Consider the following 22,688-nt stretch of genomic DNA (forward strand, 5'->3'; position numbering starts at 1 on the left):
CTGCCTAGAATTTTTCAGAATATTGTGCATTAGATAATAGACCAGTGTACAGGTCCACACTGGCATCCACAGGGTAATGTTCCTTCAGAGAGAATTATTGTTTGATTTCTTATTTGAAGTTTGACTCCTTCTTAGATCTATCAAAAGCTTCTCTTGCTTTTTTAATGCAAACACCAGCAGTATATCTTTTAGGATTTGAATGCTCTATTAAGAAAAATTCTAGCCTACTATTCCTTTTTGATCTATGTTCTTATGAAAACAACATAATTGGCAATTCTCAAAGTTCATGGTATTTTAAAAGAGAACAAAAATATGAGAACAGTCTTTTAAATGCTGAAAGTGACAACTTTAATTATGAAGTTATTTGTTTCTTCGTATCTTAGCTCTTTTTTTCCAATTCAAAATATAGTAGATTTACACCAGCAGTGTATTAATAGCTTTGTAAATACAAACATTATAGTCAGCTTTAACATACAATCAGCAGTAAGCTTTGAATTCTCTGTTCTCTATTCTTGTCATAGCAATGCTGCAATTCAAGTAGACTTTAATACAACATATCAGATACTTTCCATCATACATACAGTTTGAAACAACAGAAAAATGGCGTGAAGACATGAGGTTATGCTGAAAGATCAGCCCTTATAAAGATTTCTACTTTAATTTAGTGTGTTTCTTTCTGACATGGGTGGGAATACAATTTTTTGCAGAAAGGATAAATATAGTCAGTGAAATCCTTGCCCTGCTGAATTCAGTGGGATTTTGTCCCACCACACAGGGAACAGTCATGTAGAATAAGGATTCCTTATTTCCAGTCACTGACAATATTACCTTCTTGAACTAGAGGACCTCTACTACTAGAAATGTTTCATTTCTTTGTAATATGGTTGAAATTTTTACTCACCATATACGTTTTTCTTTGATAGCGTTAACTTCCTTTATTAACTACCTGAATTTCCAGACATCAGATGTGTGTTCATTGCTTGTTCAGGGGTTCTTTGGTTTTCTGTCTTATATGAACTGCTGCTGTGAAGCTTCTGCATTTTCTAAACACACGAAGCTTTCTTATGTGAAGAACTGAGAGATTTTAGAAAATGCAATAAACAGCTCTTAATACATTTAACGTGAGTACTCTTTTGGTGTGTATTTACCAGCATTTTTTGATTGGACCGACACGTGCAAGGAATTCAAACACCTCATATAATTCAAAGAAATTTGGTGTCAGCAGTTACCTTCAGCAAATACACTTTGATTTCTTCAAATGGCAATATCTATTTTGTTTGATAAAAAACTGCTCTCCATCTCTATTGGCATCTAATTACCTTCTCCCTCTCTGTATCTTTTTACTGATTTACATCTTGTCTCAGCGTTGCCTGTATTCTGTGAGGAATCATCGCAGGCTGTAGCTAGTGGTGCCATCCTACTTATCCTGCAGCTATAAATGTTTCAGCACCTCGTCTGCATTCCTTGCTGAAAGGGAACAGTCTTTTATTTCCCTGTCCTGGTGTTCCCCCTATGATCCCCAGATTTCATTTAAGAGAAAAATCGACGTCAATGTTCTGAGGGATCCTATGGTACTATTTTTAATAGCTCCTCAAAGTGATTTGGTCCTGTTGTTCTAAAAAGAAAAAAATATATATAGTTATCTTGACTAGTGGCTGATTAAATACTCCTCAGGACTGCATTAATGTGCAATGGCACATTGGACCTCAGGAAAACCTGGAATGATAGAAGCCAAGCCCCAGAAAAAAATGCGTACCAGGTCCAGTAATGGGTGGCCAGATACACATTTGGGACTGACTGCTTTTGGACAGAATTACTCTGCTGAGCTGTAATGCTGCTACAAGGTCTGACACTGGCAAGAAGTCATTTTTGTGCAGAGGAGGACAAAAATTAGAAGAAATTGAATTCCAGATATTAAGGCAGAATGGTAGAATATTGAATCTGTGAAGCCTGTTTTCAAAGCTTAACAAGAAGAGATGGTTTAAAAGGAGATTCATTTCCTTTTGCAAACAATGATTTTTTTTCAGGGAGAGAATTTGAAAAGCTCACTCTTAAAGCTCACCAATGTAATCAGAAATATTATGTTTAACTCTTGTAATTTCCATATATCCTTAAAAATGTCTTCTGTTCCTACAAGATCATATTTATCCTCTCTCTTCCAACTCCAGGAAATATTGGTCATTTTGATGCACAGCTTTCCTGTACATCATCGAAAATTACTTACGCTTGTAAACATGGGCCAGTGGCTTTCTGTGCAAAGTGGGATTCAACAAGCTTTCATGGGGCATTAAGTCATCAGAACAAAACTGAGTTGCTTGAGGGACTCATTCTGTTTCCTTGTTTAGTGAACACTAGAGGTTTATAGCACTACATTTAACTAACTAGAGAGCTTGCAGTACTATTTTTAGCCTTTTTTTCCGTGAAAATGTGTCATATGTGATCACTGTAAATCAGTCTTACGTCAGGTTGGTCAGGTTTGATCAAATTTGACACAGGATTTGAAGTCCAAAGCTAAAACCTTTGTGAAAATTGGTTCTTGGCTGGCAGAGGGGGACAGAGTATCTTCGCTGCTAAAAATAAATAAATAAATACATAAGTAAATCGCCACTCCTCTGCCATAGGGAAGGCAGTAGGGATCCAGATGGGAGCCTGCAGGACTGCAAGCAAGAATGGCAGTCATGGCTGGGGAAACGGGGCACCAGGGAGCTGCAGGACAACAGGCCACAGCAGTGGATGGAGGGACCTGGGATAAAAGTATGTGGGGGGAAAAGAAACTGTTTCCTTAATTCTCCTATTCAGGAAGCAAATTATAAAAATCATTTAATCATCAGTGATGAAAAGCTATGGCTGCCAACTGAGACGTCTCAGTGTTGTACGTAATGTTTGTTTTAGCACAGTATGTTGCTTGCAGAAGGATGTTTTGCTAATTAGTCCTAAAAGTTATAGGAAGTTTGTAATGCATTCTTTTTACAACTAAATTGAATGACTCAAGACAGTAGAGTTATTGTATGAGTGAAAAATAGCAGGATCAGGCCATTAGTGTCTGCCAGTCATGAGATGTCTTGAGCTTTCTTCATTGCAAAGCAAAATTTGTCCCGAAGAAAACAAATAAACAGAAAATCTCCACAAAACATCTCTTCTCTCTGTTCAGCGTGCTTGAGTCATTTCTAAATACACAAAGCCCTGGAACCCAAAAGGACACTGTAAAAAAAATAAACTAATTGAAACTGTAGCTGTTGCCAGAGTCACTGCTCTGCAAATATTCAAAGTGGCTCATTACCAATAGGGAAGCTGTTGCTGTATGCTTGGACTGTCAGCCTAGATGAATAGGGAAATGGGATAAATAGATTTAATTAAGCTCCTGAGAAGGGATATAGTCAAAGACCAGTAGTTGCATTCAGTTTAGATTTAGGGGAAGCAATGACACAAAAAGTCGGGTGTTGACTGAACTGGCAAGAATTGGCTGAGCTCCACTGAACTCATGTTGTACCACCAGAAAATCTGGCCTCTATAGTTCAAATGTGGACAGTTAGTCTGTCTCAGTCCACCTCATAATTAAAAAACTCACACACACCCCAAAAGAGAGACTAATTCAGGTTCTCCTGTGTATCAGGTATGACACAGTTGTCTAATTATAATAAGCAGGCTCAAGCTGCAAAGAACAGAATTTCATGACTGGGGAGGGAGGCAGGAATTTATTCCCCATGTCCCTCACACCTTCCTCTCAAGTTAATTTTCTTTAACAGCCAAACTTACATTGTATGGTTCTGAGTATACGAAAGGCAACAAAAGGCTGGTAGTCCTCTATAGGTCCTGCTAGCACTGGAGGAAAGTGTTTTGGTATTCCCACGCCTTGTGTGGGAGACGCAGCAGAGCTCAAGTCACGCTGTTTACCCTCTCCTCAGAGGAAATATTTACATTTTTATTGAACTGGAGGGTCAGGGGTCTTCAGTTTTACAAGCTCAGTCTTACAGCTAAGATTAGTAAATTTCTCTAACACTTGTCCTAGAAAAATAAAACCAGTTTCCTTTTTTGGAAGTAGTACAAATATTAAAACAATAACTTAGAAGGAAAGAGTCAGGTGCATAATATCAAAATATTTGAGCTCTGCTAGTGCTGGGTTTTGTGCATTTTATACTGCACTAGCCATAGAATACAATGTGGTTGTGCAGTGGTACACTATAAAAAGTATCTTAAGCATTTAGTAAATTTGGCATGATTTTGATATTCTTTGGTTAAAATGCAAACATGCAGGGATTGAAGATTCAAAATCTAAACTACTGGGATTCGAAGAATAATTCAGAGTCCATCTCCTTCAGGTACTGAGAAAAGACTGAGACTGTGATTGAAAAGACAAAAATATCCCATTTCTTCACTTGGGTCCTCAGAGTCTTTTTTTGTTCAGATCTGCCTTCTCTTACAGCATTTTTGTGGCCAACGTCAATAATGAATACTGGAGTCCAGGAGCTTTCCAGGCTTTGGTGCCAAGAAGTGAGCACAAGTGATCAGCAACAATGTCTTGAAAGCACAGTTGTAGATGACTTTATATATATGTACACACATATATAGATCAAAACACAGGAAAAAAACATACCAAGTTGAGCAGAGCTCATCAGTGTCTTATTTGTGATCATTTATTTCTCCCTCTCTGTTTTCAGTAGTCCAGGGCACCATCGCAGATGGGGATGAGCAGGTGCAGAGAACAATTATCCTATTTCCAGAGCTAATTGGGGGCTTCAATTAGGAAGCCAACTTACTGGGGTAAAGAAACGCATCACCGTCGATTCTTAGGCAAGGAATAAGATCTTTTCATGTGACCCACCATGACTAAACTATTTATTTATTTATAATAAAGCATCGATGGTCAGTGTAATTCTCTTACCTAGCACAATGCAAAGGCTATACAGAGGCCATACAGAGGGAGACATCAATACAAGCCAGTGGGATGCAGATGAGCAAGCTTCTTTATAGTGGCAGTCTTATGGTTGCATTTATAAAAGATTTATCAGTATCTGCACCAGAACTGAATTCCTCTCCCTGCAAAAATCCAAAATCCTGCTGGCGGATGTTCAAGAGAATTTTCCAATGCAAAATAAATAAATAAATATTCAGGCAAATATATCTTACATGAAAAAATCTAGCTGAGCTCCATTGTTTCAAAAGGCCTGCTCAAACCAAGATGCTTTACCTTTTAATATCTATCTATTTATGCATGCATGCAGGGAACCTACCAACTAATTGGAATCATACTTGTAAGTCTACTGACTATTGTATACTGCATTGTAAATGCCAACATTTTGCAGTTCTCAAGCTGCCATGCAGAACAAGTTAGAAATAAATCCTTCATTCTTACATTTTGCATGTTTTCCAACAGTTTTATTTCTTCAAAGTGTCTTTGACTTTTATATATATAAAATTCAAAAGAAAAATGAAAAAATTCCCAATCTAAATCCCCAAACAAACAAAACAAACTCCCCTGTGCCAGCAAAATTGCACGTTTAAGGGGAGGGGGGAGATATCTGGGCTACAAAGCTATTTTTTTTCCAGCTACATCAGCTTTATCTAGTCTAATGTTTGTTCTGTGACCATTTGAAATTCAATTCCAGGTAGCTCTGTATCATATCAGCATAGGATGCATCATTAACTCTAAGAGGATGTTTTCCATTGGCATCTGCTATTTTCACCAAATGTCAAGGCTTGACATTTGCTATCTTTATCTGATTTTGGTGTATCACTCATACTGAGATTTTGTTTCTTCTCATCTGATATTGATTTCAACTGTGACCAGCTGTGTTGCTAATAAAATCAACTGGCAAGTATCTGGCATTTAGTTCTTCACCGGTAGAGGAAAAGAAACAACCCAGTGACAAAAAAAAGTAAAGAGATACTTTTCGATTAGGATGCTTGCCTGTATCCTCATATTATCCATCTCTTAGCACTTCTGTTGATGTAGCATTTCTGATTGATTCCCTTGGGGGAGTCTCCATGGAAATCCTTGCCTCTCAGATGAAATATTCCTTTTTGCTCTCATCCACTGCTTCCTGGAGAGTGGGGTCATTTTTCAAAGCGGCATCTGCGCTTTCGGCGAACTCAGTTCCTTTTGCCTCATTGGTGTGGTAGGTGCCCTTATGCCTGTACATGTACCGGACCATCACCACCAGCAGGCAAATGAGGACAAATACCACTGCAGCAATCACACCTAGAGGAAAGAGACCAGTTAAATGTATTGTCAGTAATAAAATACAAGCAGTATCTTATAGCCAGGCATTGCAACTTGAATTACTTGATAGGGAAAAGTCCATGTATCATAAGATGTTCACATGTTGCAGCGGCCAGGGCCAGAACAGAGTCTGACACTGCAAAAAACAAGATGGGATATAGATACTGCAGGAATGCAGGTGAAAATCTCACTAGCTTTCTTTTAAATCAATGGCTTGATTTTGTTGAACTCATTGGAGCTAAAAGTTCTTAACAAAATGAGGAGAAATAAGAGAACATAAAGGAAAACCAATAGTTTTCTTTCATCCTTCTGGTAACATATACCCAGGGGAGTTTGCAGGCAACCTGACCCTGCCTTCATGAGTGTACTCTATTTCAGGAGTACAGGGCACTGAATATTTCTTAGGAGACATTCAACAAATAGCAGGAGCCGTGTGACTGCATTACTGCTCTGTGTTTGCAAGCTGCCACTTCATGCTGTGTTCTAATTAAGAAAGTCTGATTGTAATGAATGTGGAAGTGACCCCTGGGAGGAGGAAGGGATTGTGGGTGGATCTTTCCTGTCTCCTGGACTAAGGCTAATTACTAGCAATGTGTTGGCTGGACAAAAATTTCCATAGGTAACCCAAATGTGTATAGGACTAAATGGTGAATGGAAGCACTCCTAGTGAAGGAAAGTAAATCCAAGTTCCAGGGCTGGTTGTGCAGAGAACACTGTGTGTCTTTGCTTCCCACAGCCCTTTCCTTTTTTTCCTTTTCTACCGTGAAAGGTAGAAGTCCATAAAAGAGAGGCACCGCGATAAGTCCATTGTTAAAAAATTACAAGCTGTATCCCCTTCCCTCCAGATGAAATTGTTCACTTAAGAATCCTGAAAATAAATGAATTATTTTGAAGTTTATTTAACTTCTGTGATTTTTATTTTCTTAACACTTTTTGGAGACAACTGAGGTGTGCTTATAAACTCTTTAGCTGTGATTCTGCACAAGTACATGATACTGAGCTGATTCTATAGTCACATGACTCCAGTAGTAAACCAAACATTAAAGAAATACACAATAAAAAGCACTAGAACAGAACATTCCTAGGAAAATTCCATATGTGGAGTGTGAAGCTGCTGTGAGAATGCAATAGGTAGAAGTTAATCTGACTCATTGTAGGGATCTACAGTTCAGGAGGCTCCATCTGAGTTACTCCCCTTGGGCTTTCCCCAACACTGGACACTTTTAAGATTCAGCTGAACAGGGTGCTGGGCCATCTTGTCTAGACCATGCTTTTGCCAAGAAAGGTTGGACCAAATGATCCTTGAGGTCTCTTCCAACCTGGTATTCTATGATTCCTCTACCATCAGTGCATGGTGTATGTGTGGGTGATTCCTCTTCTAGAACTGAATTCCTACATTTGGTCAGATGAATCGCTCCTGGGAATGCCTACTATTCTGCAGAGACAATGCGGGGTATATAGACAGTGTCTCTTTTCTGTCCCCTGTGTTCAAGATATGTGGCAGGAGTGGGTATCTCCAAAGCTTTAGCTTTATCGGCATCAGTAAACTGAGTGAGGATACCCTATTGGCATAAAACAGGGGAATGGTCAGAACATTAGCAGGGTAAATAAAAATGATAACTCTGTCTTAAAAAATATGCCTGCAATGTTATCCTGCTGATTTTATGGTGCCTGGTTCTGGAAAGTGAAGTTACTGCTGGCAGAAATGAAATTGCTTATACAAAGAACTTTAGGTTTACAATCATATCATAGTTGCAGTGGGGGCTTCATCAATTTTTAGGACCTCACTAGTATCCCTTGACACAAGAGGCTTTAATAGGCTCTGGATGTAGCACAATATTAATAAGCCTAAGGGACTAAGTACAAATCAATTTACCTGCTACTTGTTCATAGAAAGCTGAAATTAAAGTTACGGGAGATGGGACCTGAGGGAAATATAGCAGAACCTCACCAATTTGCACTAATGATTGGTATACCCCCTTGTGAATGACTGAAATTAGTGCGTTAGCATGGAAATGAACAAACACAATAAAAATAAAAAGACAGGTTCTCTCCGTGAACATAGCTTTGCTCATTTATTCTGACAACTGTATTTCGTTTAAATGCATGAGAGAGCTTTAATGGAACACCAGGAAATGTGCCGTGGTATATTCTGTAAAAATAAAGGGTCAGCTGGTATGAGTTAGCATGGCTCAAATCAAGGATGTTGCACCAGTTTTGTATTAAATTACAATCTTGGTGCAGTGAATAATAAAGAATATCAGAGGCTGACTTTGCTGCTGGACTGTTAGGTATTTTGTCTTAAAATGAGGAAATGGATGGGGGTTGTACTGCTCGCTATATGGTTTATGCTCATTATCTCATCTTGTTATCTTGCCAATAGCCCCTCTGGGAGCAGATTTCCCACTGGCCTAATTAACTCTAATTGTGCCACTCCTGTTTTGTCAGCAAAGTAGGGTTTTTGCAAAATGCAAGGCATCAACCAACCCGCTATTTTAATTCTAATGATGCTGCTTAGTATGGTCTGCTACTTACCTCCAATAACAGCCACATCTGCTCCAGCTGTGGGGCTCTCAATGTCTTCATCTATAAATAGATATGAACATACAAAACTTAATTAAAGAAAAAGGAATTGGATCATATGTAATAGCAGTGACTGTACTGGTGGTGCTGTATTATTTTAACCTCTGAAACTTAGAACTTACTTAAACAAGATCTTGCATTAGCAAAAGACATTTATGAAACATCTCATTAGAATTAGCTGTACTGTAACAGTTTTCTGTCACCATAACACTGGAAAATAAATAGCTAGCACATTATGTAAACTATCATGGCCCTCAGGGAAACACCTACTGTTTACTATGAGCACTTACCTGTAACATCCTCCAGTGAATGATTAAATTAAGAGTATTCAGGTACCGTGATTACTATTAGAAAGGTAGTTTTGGGGAAAAAATGTTGGTGCCTATTTATTTTCCCATTTATGGCTCTTCAGAGTACGGTCTGGATCTTGATTTGATGCAAATTAATCTGGCTCTATTGATTTCAATTAGTACATATTTATCTGCAATATCCTCGTTTTAATCTTCGCATTTGTTTTCTTTTAAACCTGCATTTGGAATCAAAGCAAGCCTGTTATGTGTGTAGTATAAAACACAGTTGTCACTTAGAATAAGTCTGAATTTGATACTGATAAATCAAATTACGTTCTTTACTGGATTATAATTTATAAAAAAAGATAACTTTGCAATTTAAATGCGAAAGAGAAGTACCTGACCATGTCCTTTTAGGAAGTAAGAAATTGGTCTGAAAAGTTGTAAGCTGCTGAAAGAGCAGTTAGAATTTGAATTACATTTTGATCTTAATTATACCACTAAAACTTTACTAAAGTTTCACTAAAACAACTATTACTAAAAGTATCCAAAACAACTAATGAATAGCCAAACTGTTTTAAAGGGGAGAGGAAAAAAAAATCCTAAAAAACAGTGAGGATTTTTCTCTCTTTATTATCTGATATAGACCTTAAGTGAAAGTAAATTCATATAGACAATCAGTTCTTCACTAGCTTCTCTGTAGTTGATCAGGGTACAATTTTGATCTTGTTTTCTGCTCCTTATTTCATGCCATTGGTATCAGCTCACTTAGTCCTGAATTATGTGGATGTCTGAGAAGGCGATAAACTCCTGGAGTTTTTCCATGCTAGGTTTATGACATGACACCCCTTTCTTTTTTTATTATTGTACTATTTATGCAATTCTAAGCAATACTGGTTTCCGAATAAGCCAAATAGCTCTATGTGAAGTCTTTTTTTATTCCCCTTTGGTAAATACAGTGGATAGAAAAATTCTCTGGAAAAGGTAAATATGCTAATTCCAAATCCTTCTATAAATTCAACAGTGGCGCTATGGCTGATATCTGGCTCTCCTTTTGCTAAATCTATGATAGTTGATGCGAGGATAAGACACTATCAGCAGCTTTCTCCTTACTCATGTCCGGTCTCTTATATCAAATTGCAATAAACAGAGGAGAGCTGAGATTTAAAGGATCCTTCTCTTCCCAAACATGGGAGATGCTTTTTCTGGAAAGTAGGAGTCCTCTCCTCTCACCCAGAGATCCTTCCCACATTTTCTTCCAGCTATACACTGATGGAAAGACTGAGCACGCCTTGTGCAATTTAAAAACTCTAATTATGTCTACGTCCATTCAAAACCCATGTGCCTCAGAAGAGATTAATTGCTTCAAGGTCAAACTGTTCTGTATCTCTTTATACACCAAATATATGCTGCATGCCAAAAAAGCAGGCTCCTCTACAGCAATCAAATACTTGAAGGTGTGAATTCTAAAGTGCTTTCCTAGCCACACAGCTTGCTTCCAAACATTAATTCCAGATAAAATCATTATCCCTTTAATTATAAAAAGGTATGTGAGTAACTATCTGCTCTTTCCTGTCGTTCCCAGGTGCTCTCAGATTCAGATAACAAGCAGGTGCCTTATCTCTAGTACTTGCCACCAAAGTGCTTTTTGATAATGGGATTACAGTATCATCACTTTGCAGAAAAGTTTCCATTTCTATACTGTACTTTCTAAGTTTTCAGAAGAATGTTGGACCCATCTTGAGCTACCATGTAGTCGGCACAGATCTCTTAAGCTGATGACGCTGTGCCATTCAGCAACCTGCTAACACCATGTTGTGGCTTCACTCACCACAGTTCCCGTTTTACTGCAAGCACACGAGTCTGACTTCTCCTTTGTGTGTCAACTTTTTACCACAGAAAGTGCTTTCTGTCCTCTCAGCTGGCCTTTTGCTGCATCATCCGGAGTGCCAGGACACTGCAGCTACCACCAATGACCAAAAGTTTCCAGGGTCTGCTCTCCAGTCACTTTCAGAGCAAGGATGATGGAAGGGTGAGAGGGACTCTCAATGCCTGTCTCACAGTACCTGAAATTTCACTTTGTCCAAAAAAAGCTATGATGTGACTCATGGCAATATCACAATATTGCTAGGCGGGGGGGTGGTATCAGTGTCATTCAAGATTCAAGCAGTATCACCCTTCATGAAACATGACTGAGGAAAATTCAAGGCACGTGCTCATGAAATGAGTCCATCTTCCCAGAGTAAGGGTGAGACAACAGCCACTATCCAGACGGGAATCCATGCTTGGCCAGGAACCTCAGCATGCTCTCTTTAACTTCAGCTCAGTCTAGGTGAGAAATACACTGCATTACTGCAGGACTGAATCTTCACTGTCTGAGGCAGAAAAGATATCCATCATACTGGAGGAATTTTTAGCTGAGCAATGGCTGTAGGCTTTGGCCTCCTTGTACCTTCTTTATTCTGCTCTTCTTCATGTGCACAGCACTTGGAGATCTGTGTTTCAGTAACTGCTGTTGCACCTGTTTTGGTTATGTTCCTTTTTTTCAGGGACATCTTTTGTGTTATCTGCTGCTAAATTGTCCTTGCAAAACTTCCTCTCACTGTTATACTGGCCCTTATCCATAGATACGATCTGATCCCGAGAGTGTTTAGACAGTGGTGTTTAGTGCCGTTGGTTACCATGACATGCAGAAATCAAAAGACTGTGGGAAAACTTGTTTTTCATAAAATCTCTGGCCACCAGAATGACTTGGCTAAATCAAGAATAGAACATACAAATGAAATTGCCTGTTGTTGGAAAGTATGTTTCTAAAAGCCAGGATGAAGGGAAAGAAATGCCTTTGTGCCATGACCTGAAATTAATCAAATTCAAGTTCTGCCCTGTGCTGGTTTTGGCTGGGATAGTTAATTTTCTTTGTAGTAGTTAGTATGAGGCTATGTTTTGGATTTGTACTGTAAACAGTGTTGGTAACACACTGATGTTTTAGTTGTTGCTGCACTAGTCAAGGACTTTTCAGCTTCCCGTGCTCTGCCAGGTGCAGAACTTGGGAGGGGACAGAGACAAGACAGTTGATCCAAACTGACCAAAGGGCTATTCCATACCATATGGCATCATGCTCAGTATATAAAGGTGGGGAAGAAGAAGGAAGGGGGGGACGTTTGGAGTGATGACGTTTGTCTTCCCAAATAACCGTTACAGGTGATAGAGCCCTGCTTTCCTGGAGATGGCTGAACACCTGCCTGCCCATGGGAAGCAGTGAATTAATTCCTTGCTTTGCTTCGCTTGCGTGCATGGCTTTTGCTTTCCCTATTAAACTGTCTTTATCTCAACCCATGAGTGTTCTCACTTTTACTCTTCTGATTCTCTCCCCCATCCCACCAGGGGGGAGTGAGCGAGCGGCTGCGTGGGGATTAGTTGCTGGCTGGGGTTAAACCATGACATGCACATAAACTTACAGATAAGGAATTTTGCAATAGAACAATTGCTACCTGTCTCATTCTCATCAATCAAATCAATCAAACCTTCTGAGAAGGCAGCAGCCTCTGAAAGCCCCAGGAATATTCCTGACTTAAATACTGCAAACAGATCTCTGGCTTTGCACTTCAAAGGTAAAAAGCCAATACAACTGGCTTTTATGTTAATGTAGCCAGTGGTGAGTTTTTCCTTCCAAATTTGTTGGTAAATTTGTTAAACCATCTCCTCCAGGTGCGATTTTCCAATAAAACTTGGCTTTTATTAATTTTGACAGTTTTTTTCTAGTTTAAACTGACCCCATTCCATTTTGTCTGAGGAGGACTTGTTTGAAGGAGGCAGGTCCAGCAGCGAAAATGTTTGAGGTTCAGCACTCTCCTTGTTTTGCTATGCACTTCTCCTGGCAGTTGCAACGGTTTCTTTTGTTCTTTAAATTACAAACCTAACCACTAAAAGTCGTAAGTCACTTCCTGCTCAAAAATTATGACACTGGCTTTAAAATAATTTAAATCTTTTTTATTTGCCCTTTCTTTCATACCTGAGCTTCATTCAAATCTTACATTCCAGCCCTTCTCTACAATACCAAAGACAAAATGTGCTTCATAGATGAAAACTGGGGTTTTGGCATGATTTTGTGACACCAAGGAACAGGTCTTTAAGGACAACACAAAGTATTATGAGAATCCTGACAGAGATGCAAGACTTATCAGTGAGCTACTTTCGAAGCGTAACCATGTTAAGACATCCAAACTGACAAGCCATTCAACTTACATGGTGATGGGAAGGGCCATATTCATTCCCAAAATACCTTCTCCCATCCAGCATACAAAGCATAGATTTTAGATCCTGCTACTTGCAGAAAACAATACTTTGATGTGCTTCTGTGGCTACTGTCAGTGACACATGGGATAAACTTGTAGAGAAGTTCAAACTTTTTAATTTTTCAGGCATCATTTTCACCTGCTAAAGGAGTTTCCAGAAAAAAATCGGGTACTTGCACCCTTAGTGGTTTTGCAGTCAGCCCTGTAGTTAGCAATTTAGTACCTACATGTTTGCTTGTTACGGATTTACGCATGGAAAAGGCATGAAAGGAAAACTGTACCTGCAAAGGGATCCCCATTTGGCACATTTGATATGAATGCATGGGAATCATCCTACAGGATAGATCTAATCTACTCATGTGAACTACCAAACCTCTGCTGTGTAATCCACAAGGGCAATTTGGTGGGGTAACATAGACCTTACCCCAAACTTCTCAGTCTCTCTCTCATTTCCTAAGATAAAGCTTCAAACTAAAGCTGGACAAATGTTTACTTCTAAGTAGTGTTGAATATAGAAAGAAAAGCCCGAGATTACAGCTCATGTCATGATTTCCTTGCAGCTCTGGGTGATACTGCTGTTTTGGAGTGGGTAAGTCAAGCTGAGTGTAGAGATATCTATGTGTGATAAGCAGCTTTTACAGCACTGTTTTCAAAGCCACTCAACACCAGTCAGGCAGCACTGCTCCTGCTCCTGCCTTTCAGGATTTTCCTACCAACAAGTTTGTGCTTTCCATTCTTAGCAACCTAAGCCATCCCTTACCATGATGCTCCATTGCTGCCTGCTTGTGCTTACAATCTCAGATGAAGCCTTGGCTGCTAAATTACACTCAAGTAGGTCTCTAAGTGCTTTCTTGGGCAACCCATTTTCCCTCTTGATGTGCCTGTTCGTTGCATAAGAAGTGCTTGAAATTCATTCAATTGCTGTGAATGATGAGCTGAGATCTTTAGGGCAGTCATTTCCTTCTTAGGGCTGTCCTAGGTGTGCAGACTAGGAAAGGCACTGTAAGATTTCCTCTTTAATCAGCTCACCTAACCACCTTATGAAAAACACTGCTGCTAGTGGGCCTTTTCCAGGTGAGGAACAACCCAACCTTATCTCGGTATATCCATGGACATGCTTTGCAGAATGACCCCAAATATTGACCATGTTGTTGCAGCAAGCGGTCTGTAGGCAGTCTGTAGTCTGAAATGTGTCTTTAGAATTCAACTATTAAATGTTTAATGGTTTTGTCTTAAATATTAGTGTTTTCTATCTGTGGACTTCCAGTAAACAAGAGAGATGTTCAAAGTGAATAACATCCACTTCATGATTCAGGCCAGATATAAATGTAATTCAGAGAAGGATATTGCCTCTTTATTGATTGTTCTTTCATACATCCATACATTTGAAAGAGAGCTTTAAGTATAACTGGAGACTAATGAAATACAGCTTACTCAGTAATACCAACTCTAGTAAATTATTGTCTATTTTTTGGGTTGTATCAATTGACCTAACACAACGTATTGTACAAATTTTACCTTATTTTTAAAAAGTTGTAATTTTAAAGGAAGACTGCTTTTTTATGTAAAGATTTTAGGTGGGGTTTCAAACACACTCATCACTGATCTAATTGCTTCCACTGAAGATGATAGTAAGGTATTTGATTGGGTTTAGAAAAACATTAGAAACTTCTGAAAGTATTGAGGAATATACAGAGTCCACTAGGAAGCTTTTGCAATTGTTAAAAACCTTTATTAAAATTTTTTCATTTTTTTATTTTTTAATATTATGTATCTGAAAATATATTTATTATAACTCTTCCTTTACTGGGGCTCTTTTTGTTCTTTGTACGCTCTTCTGCAGTCATCATTCCTCTCAACTGTAAAAGCAGGTCTTAATGTGTCCCTATTGTCATCACTGATAAAAGACTTTTCTTACCACACATTTAATATGGAAGAACTAATGAAGTCTTAACATCTCCATTGTTTATGCAACTGTGGTACGTCCTCCTCGCCCTTTGGTTTATGTTTGTGTCTTGCCGAAACATTGCATTCATGAGAAAATCATTAATCTATTAACCTTAGCATGCCGATTTAATTTACAAGCTATAGTTAGAACTGGTTCACTGCAGCTGCATGTGTAAAAATGAGTTGAACCAACTTCTGAAAACTTCATGTTAAAAATATGTTAATTGCTCAAGCTGCTTTCTGGCCTGTGTTATGATATCAGATGCATCGCACTGAGGCCTTTCTGGATTAAAAAAAAAGTCATTACCTATTTTAATATTTGCCAGTAAGTGTGCAGTGCCCTGCCAGAGCTGGCATCTCTTATCCCGAAGGGTCATCAGCTTGAACTCATCAATTTGACACATTCTGCTGAAAAAGCCATCACCAGCTCCCATTAGATAATGAAACACATCAAGGCTGTTCTTCCAAAATTAAGGAACAGTTTCTCATCTGTCAATCTGGACAAGAGACAGAATAATTTGGCTTCCATTTATATACTAAATTGTTATAAGGACAATAATGGTGACATACAACAACAACCACATGATCTTTTGGGTAAGTAAATGAACTGTGCTCCAAATGTAAGGTAAATCATGCAGATTAAAAATACCTACAAAATTTAAATGCACTAGGCTCAATCCTCTTGCTATCCTAGCTAGCAAGTACTGTGTCATTAATTCTGAGAAGACAAAATCCAGTCTCATTCAATTAAAATAAAGGTTTGTTCAAGACTTTTCACACTTTGTAATACAGTAAGGATAAAAGGGCATTATCAAATTATTTTAATTAGATTAGGATTGCCACATAATTTTGGCAGTTCACATTTGATTCTCGTATACAGTGTTGGCAAAATATTTTTGTACCATTCTAGAATGTTATAAAGTAAATAAGAGAAAATATGTTTTCCAATGTTTAAGGAAGTAATGGCTTCACTCACATAGTTTCTCCTTCTTTTGTGAAGCTGAATTGCACTTGGGTCTTGGGGAAAATCTGAGATGGAGAGATACACTAAAAGTCAGCTTGCCAAAAAATAATCCTATCATATCCCTTAATGATAAGAGGGACAAGAATAAAATGTTCATGAAATCTGGGAAATTATTTTAGGTGAAAAATAGTAACGATCTTTTAAAACTGAACAGATATTCTATATCTTGAAATAAAAAATTTAAATAGCAAATTAAAAAAAAAGATAAGGAAATTGTGTTTTAAAGGGTTACATAATGTAAAAAAACCACAATTTTTTTTAGTTAAATCAAACTTTTCTGTTTATGCCCCAAAAGAACTGACACCCCCCCAAATTCCCCTTTCAGTTTGAACGACATACTCTTTTTTTTTTTTTTTTATTTGCACTTACTAGAGACATACGTTAAAGTACTTTAGCTCCTTAGCTCAGGGTAGCTGAATACCAACCACCAATTCTGATGGCAATTAAGCAAAGTGCATCCAGTAACAGCATTAAAATGGCCAACCCCCCCATAAGTACTTCTTAAATGTATAAGTACAACCTTAAAGCTCTCATACAGCACAGTACTTGAGAGAGAGCTTATTGTAGGCCCATGTCCCCTCTGGTAACAGATATTTAATGTGTCCCGCGTATTCACACTGACGTATATATACAGTAAAAAACTGACAGAGAAATTCAGATGGATCTGTCTGCTGCTTATAGCATCAGGAAGGTCAAGAAGGTTTCAGGGTCAGCAGACGAAACCCAGAGCAGAGGAGAGGTTAGAGAAGGGAGCTGCCTCCACTAGCACTGGAGCTCCTTAGCAAGCGGGCAATGAAGCTCACAAAAGGATGCTTTAGAAATCTTGTCTTTAGAGATGGGATACGGGAAGCCACCAAAGTCCACACAGTGGTGGTCTTGCTGGTCCTTTATAATGGCCAGTTTTTGCTGTGCTCCTATGGGAAAGCTGCTTGATATCAGTGAAAAAAGTTCCTTACTTTTCCATGGAAATATGTTAATGTAACCAGGCCATCATTTACATTTTTCCTCCACAACCATCAAAATCAGCTCATGCTCCAAATGTACAACAACTTGCTGGGGAAGATAAATTGACCTGGTATTGCTTCATTAAAGAAGGAGTGACAAATGGGGTATGAATCAACCCATAAGGTACAGTCCACGATCAGGACGCTTTCCTTCATGTGTCCCCCTCCTCCTCCCACCTCCCCCCTCTTCATCAGAATAATCTACTCCTTTTGAGGATTTTTTAACTGGGAAGGCTTTGAAAGAAACACTAAATATCCAGAGAATCTGCCAAATAATTTCTGCCTGACTTTCCTCCAAAGTCAACAATTTCAAGCTCTAGTCATTTTTGCCTAATTAAAATGGGAACAAAACAGCCGCTTGCTTATTCACTGAGATTAAAGATGAATAGAAAGGAGTCACTGGCTTAATGGATTAACCATTTCAAATGTTGCAAATGATCATAGGTAATCAAAGGAGCTGACTACTGATATAGTGAAAGCCTACCTGACAACGTGTAACAGATACTTAACTTGTAATTCTTGAGAGACAGTGCATGAGAGAAGCCCACCTCGCTGACCTAAACTTTGCATGTTAGAAACATAAGCATAAAAATTTGAGCCAGAACCTTTCAGTGGAAAGTCAGAGGCCAAGAGGTGTTGGAGGAGATGATAATTCCTTCCCAACCCCTTGTGTAAACAGTTATATGATGCAGTAAGACAATTTAACTCCTAAACTGCTCGTAATTATTTACCAAGACGTGCTTTTATTTTGTAACTAACAGGTCTACCAGCCTCAGTCCTGCTCTCAGGCCTTTTGACTGTGTCATCAGAGATAAGGTGTTCTCTGTGTTTCTTAATGTTGCTGTGCTTGATTTTATGACCTTGATATCAGGTTTTAGTTTACATTTGAAACATACCCTTTCTATGGATGTGGCACTATTCAAGACAAACGTTAGCTAAAATTAGTCCCCCGAACTAAGACAGACTGAACTGTTTGTTAGTATTTGAAATATTTGCATCGAATACATTCGGCAGCATTTTTGTGCTGATTTTCTCTGTTCCTGCTGTCTGCCTGACTGTCCTTGTAGCTTTTACAAGTTTTTACTCCATTATTCAACTCCAACTGTTTTTAAAGGAAGAGCAGGCAAAGATAAGCACTTTGTCTCAATTTTCATGAAAACTGTAGGCTGGAGAGAAAAGGTAGACTGGAGTAGTCCAGCAGTGAAGGAAAGGCAACAAGGACTCAGCAATTTTAAGTTCTGTTTAGCAACAGCTGGCTCTCCAGTCACCATGTGCTTTCCAGTCATCAGACACGTAGATCCACAGGAGCTGCAGCAAGGTGCTTCCCCTCCCCATGGGGAGCTGCTGTGGGAGGGAGCCAGTGTATGCTGGGGGTGGGATTTAGGGGGCAGAGACATAAACCCAAAAGCAAGAGTGTTTCATTGGTTCTGTTGCTGGCAGAAAACTTGCTTTAATGAACACTGACATGCAAGGAAAGAAACATGGCCATTATTCTATTAAGGCTGATAAATGTCTATTTCTTGTTTTGAGATGAAAAAGCTTGACCTTGTGCTTAAATTACAGGTGATGTGATCAAATTACAGGTGATGTCATCTAGAAATCACCTGGAACCTGGCAAAAGCCTGCAGTTATGCACAAAGATATTATCCTGACAATTCAAAGAATTTAGTGCCTGGCTACTATCCTTAGAAAAGTATAATCATGTTCCTAACATGGGCAGGTTCTTCCTTTATGTCTCATTCCCACCACCAACATTTTGTAGCAAAGCAGTCCAACAGGTGACAATTCTTGGAAACAGGTGCTCTGTGTGCTCCATCCCCTAGCTTCTTTGATATGAATTGTATTCAGCTACACCCAGCTCATACACAAGTGCTTGCCTAAGGCACTGTCTACTAAGCATTGCAAGTGGAAATGTCAGGATGTTTAGCATATGCTCTTTGGGGACACAGAGATCTTTCCTGGAGCACTGACAAGGTTAATATTATTAGTGGAGATATCTGTAGTGGAAACAATCTTCCAAATGCTTTAAATATTGAGCATATTAAACAAAGAAAATAAAACATATTGAAACACCTTAGAAACTTGCAAGGCAAATAATAGCTCAGGGCAACAACATTTCTCATTTTCCAAGGATTCTGCAATGAATATGCAGATTTCTTTTGCATATCTGCTCCATTTAAAAAGACAAAGCCCATTTTATTATCTGAAAAGCATTTACATATCAGTCCAAGCTGTCTGAATTGAGTTGAGCGATTTTAACAAGACTTCTTCACTACCTATCATTCATCTGAGCAATTCTAGACAGATTGTGCAATAATTGTTAAAAAGAGGAAAAAAAATAAAGAAAAAAGTCTTGCTTGTCTATTATTTTTGGACAGTTGTCTGGCATTATTTGACACATAGCGTATTGAACGCATTAACAGAGCTGAGTATGAAAAAACCTTCATTGAAGCCATATACTGAATGTTTTTCAGCACAGGACTTACACAGTTGTGAGATTCATTAACAAATTACTAATGTTCCTCTCTCCTAATTAAACCTGAATGGTAAGTACCATCTAGGTGGAGAGCTAATAACCACCCTGGCAAGATGTTTGACTACTGGAAAGGAGTCTATGTGATCTAAACTGACTCCACAGGTGTTGCAGAGAGGACAGTAGGTGGCAGTTGGACTAGATGATTGTTGTAGGTCCTTTTCAACTGGAACTATTCTATTCTATTCTATTCTATTCTATTCTATTCTGACATGGCTTCTTGCAAGGAGATCCATTCAGCTCCAACAGAGTTGTGATGAATCCTGGGGGATGGGGTGGGAATTTCTCTTCCCATCAACCACGCAGCAAATCTAGAAGACTAGCTTAGGTTAGAAGCCTAGCTTTCTGGAGTCTATAATTAGGGAAAACAAATCCCAACCATTACTGTTAGCATTGCTCAACCATCCCTTTCCAAAGCCTGTGCTGAGGGCTTAGCCTTTCTATAAGGTAGTCAGAGCCTTTTTTGCAGCGCTTTCAATGTGCATTGGTCAGAAGGGCTAGATCTCTCCTACAGGTGCTTAAATAGTGTCTTACACTCTGCTTTTGCCTGTTACGTTGCAGTCAAGTTTATGCAAGCAACCATATTGTGCCAAAACTTGATGCTATTACATTCCTAACTAGAAAACAACTCCATTTAGTTTAGTATCCTAATAAGGAGTCCTTTTTGTGTTACTGCTCACTTGAATGGCTCTCTGTAGACAAATGTTGACTTTCATACAACTTGGAGAATGATAATAATTTATGAGGCTTCTGCTTCTCTTTCAAATCTGGTTGAAACTGGTCAGTGGATCCAAAAGTTCTTGATGGGAAGTGACAGATGGATGAACAGATGATTAAGCAGACAGATAGACAGCAGGAACACATAAGACTCATTTCATTAGGAAACTGGACTGAAGACAGAAGTAACGGTGGGTACTTGGATAATATTCATGTTTTGGTCACCAATTTAAAAAATGTCATTTTTTTTGCAACCATTTCAAAGCTTGTAGACCATGTCCTTAGTGGTTTTAACAGCAAAGAAAAACCAAAAGGACATTGCTGAGATTTTTTTTTCAGCTCCTTTTTTGGTCAGAATGCTACATTTTTATAGTTTGGACTATATTTTAAACCTTTAAAGCCAGATTCAGCTTGGACAGCCCTGCAATTTCAATGGAGGATTAATGTGTGTCATTAAGCAAAGAAATATGGTCTAGTACTTTTCAATATCAACAAATGCTTGCTATGGCACTCCTCTGATCAACAAATTTTTGACTTACTGGAAAGCCTTTGGGCTGCTCCTTTCCTAAACGTATGAAATACACATGCAGGAAAGCTGAGAGTCAATTGTGATTTGAGCTGGCTGCTACATTCCAGCAGAAAAGGGCATTCTTGTTCCTAACCCTTTTCCTTTCAAGCTGATCCAGCAGAACACCAGCCCACCAAAAGGAAAGAGGTGGGGGGTATTTACTTACTGGCAAACTGATCTCAGTCACCATGTGGTCTGACTGTTGGTTGATCTGTTAACAGGAAGGGGTCTGTTAGGTGCAGACAGAGAGGGCAAAAAGCAGGGATGCTTTTTCGGGTGGGTGAAGTACATTATAAATCTGCACTCAGAAAAATCAGGTCCCCCAAAAGAGAAGCATAAGGAGAAAAGCAGCTGGATAAAGCTCGAGATTTTCTTGCTAGATTGGTCTGAACAGAATAGAAAACTCTGGATTTTCACAGCCAAATGACTCCTTTGAAATACAGCGGCTCTAGAAGACCATGGAAAAAGTTGGGCTTGGTATTCCCTGTGTAAGAATTTGTTGGAATGCATTAAGAAGTAAGGGCCCTCTCTCAGCTGTCAAAATAGGGACTTTAGGGCAGGGCTGTTACTCTGTACCTCCCTCCCTGCCTGGAGGGACGCTGCTCTTCCATAGCTGAATCAGCAGCAATCACGCTCTGCAGCCGAGCAGCAGCAGCAGTCACTGTGGTCCCATTTACACTTGTGTCAAAACAGGGCACTGTTCCAACACACAAGTGAAATACCAAGTGGTATACATACAAGGTGGGATTTGCAAAAGGTCTCTGTTAAACTGTTTCTGCTCCCTTTGAAGTTGGTGGCAGATCTCCCATGCATTCCAACTGCTCAGTTGGGCCAATCGTGCAAGCTTTTAAAACTCTATTTTATGAATATTAAAAATGATAGAACCAAGGATTCATTGTCAAGATCATAATATATAGCCTCTGTCCTTCCTCTCTGTTTTCCAGCTTCCCAGTTTAATTCACCAGTTGATGCTGCCTAACAGGCTGTGAAAATCTGCCTTCTCAAGCAGTCATGAGAGAGCCTGCAAATTTCTCAAAGCCGTTTCATAACATACCCAAACTATTTACCATTTCCTCCAGAGAAGTCTGCTTTGGAACAGTATCATAAGGTCAAGTTATCCCACTGAAACACCTATTAGTATAAAGAGAATGGGGAAAAAAAAAAAAAAAGGAAAAATGAACAAGCCGACAGCACTAGCACAGCCCTGGAAAATATGAAGTCATAAGTAGAGTTCAGCCAGAGCAGACTCCCATTGAACTTTGTTTAAGAGCCAAGTTCCACCCTGAGATATGTGTGAGCTGCAGTATATTTCAGGGGGAGCTGTGCTGTGCTTCATGTCGGGGCAAGGCTTGGACACAAGTATGTATCTGTTACATGTCAGAGAGGAGTAAAGCCCACATGCCTTTTGCATTTTTTGGTTCTGTCTGCATAGATGGAAAAGAAAACTGAAAGAAGTGGATAGAATAGCCCACACTTTTATGGGGTCTGTCAGTCAAATTTAATTCTT

At 39.0% G+C, this 22,688-nt stretch overlaps 1 protein-coding gene across 3 annotated transcripts in view; it reads right to left on the reverse strand.

The window, feature by feature from the left end:
* The window catches only part of GYPC (glycophorin C (Gerbich blood group)), a 44,368-nt gene that overhangs the window by 6,932 nt on the left and 14,748 nt on the right, over window positions 1-22,688 (reverse strand). Inside the window, exons 2-4 of one of the 3 annotated variants that reach the window (XR_012777035.1) lie at window positions 8,756-8,806; window positions 5,909-6,199; window positions 689-5,037 (exon numbers count right to left, since the gene is read on the reverse strand). Coding sequence is in view for 1 of the 3 variants with exons in the window: in XM_075511485.1 (XP_075367600.1) it covers window positions 6,003-6,199; window positions 8,756-8,806 (248 nt within the window). In the remaining 2 variants the exon portion in view is untranslated. Of the gene's footprint in view, window positions 1-688; window positions 6,200-8,755; window positions 8,807-22,688 lie in introns of those variants that run through there. The other 2 variants (XR_012777036.1, XM_075511485.1) reach the window with 2 other exon arrangements.

This window comes from Mycteria americana, chromosome 9, assembly GCF_035582795.1.
Source record: "Mycteria americana isolate JAX WOST 10 ecotype Jacksonville Zoo and Gardens chromosome 9, USCA_MyAme_1.0, whole genome shotgun sequence".
In the NCBI taxonomy this organism is placed as follows: domain Eukaryota; kingdom Metazoa; phylum Chordata; class Aves; order Ciconiiformes; family Ciconiidae; genus Mycteria; species Mycteria americana.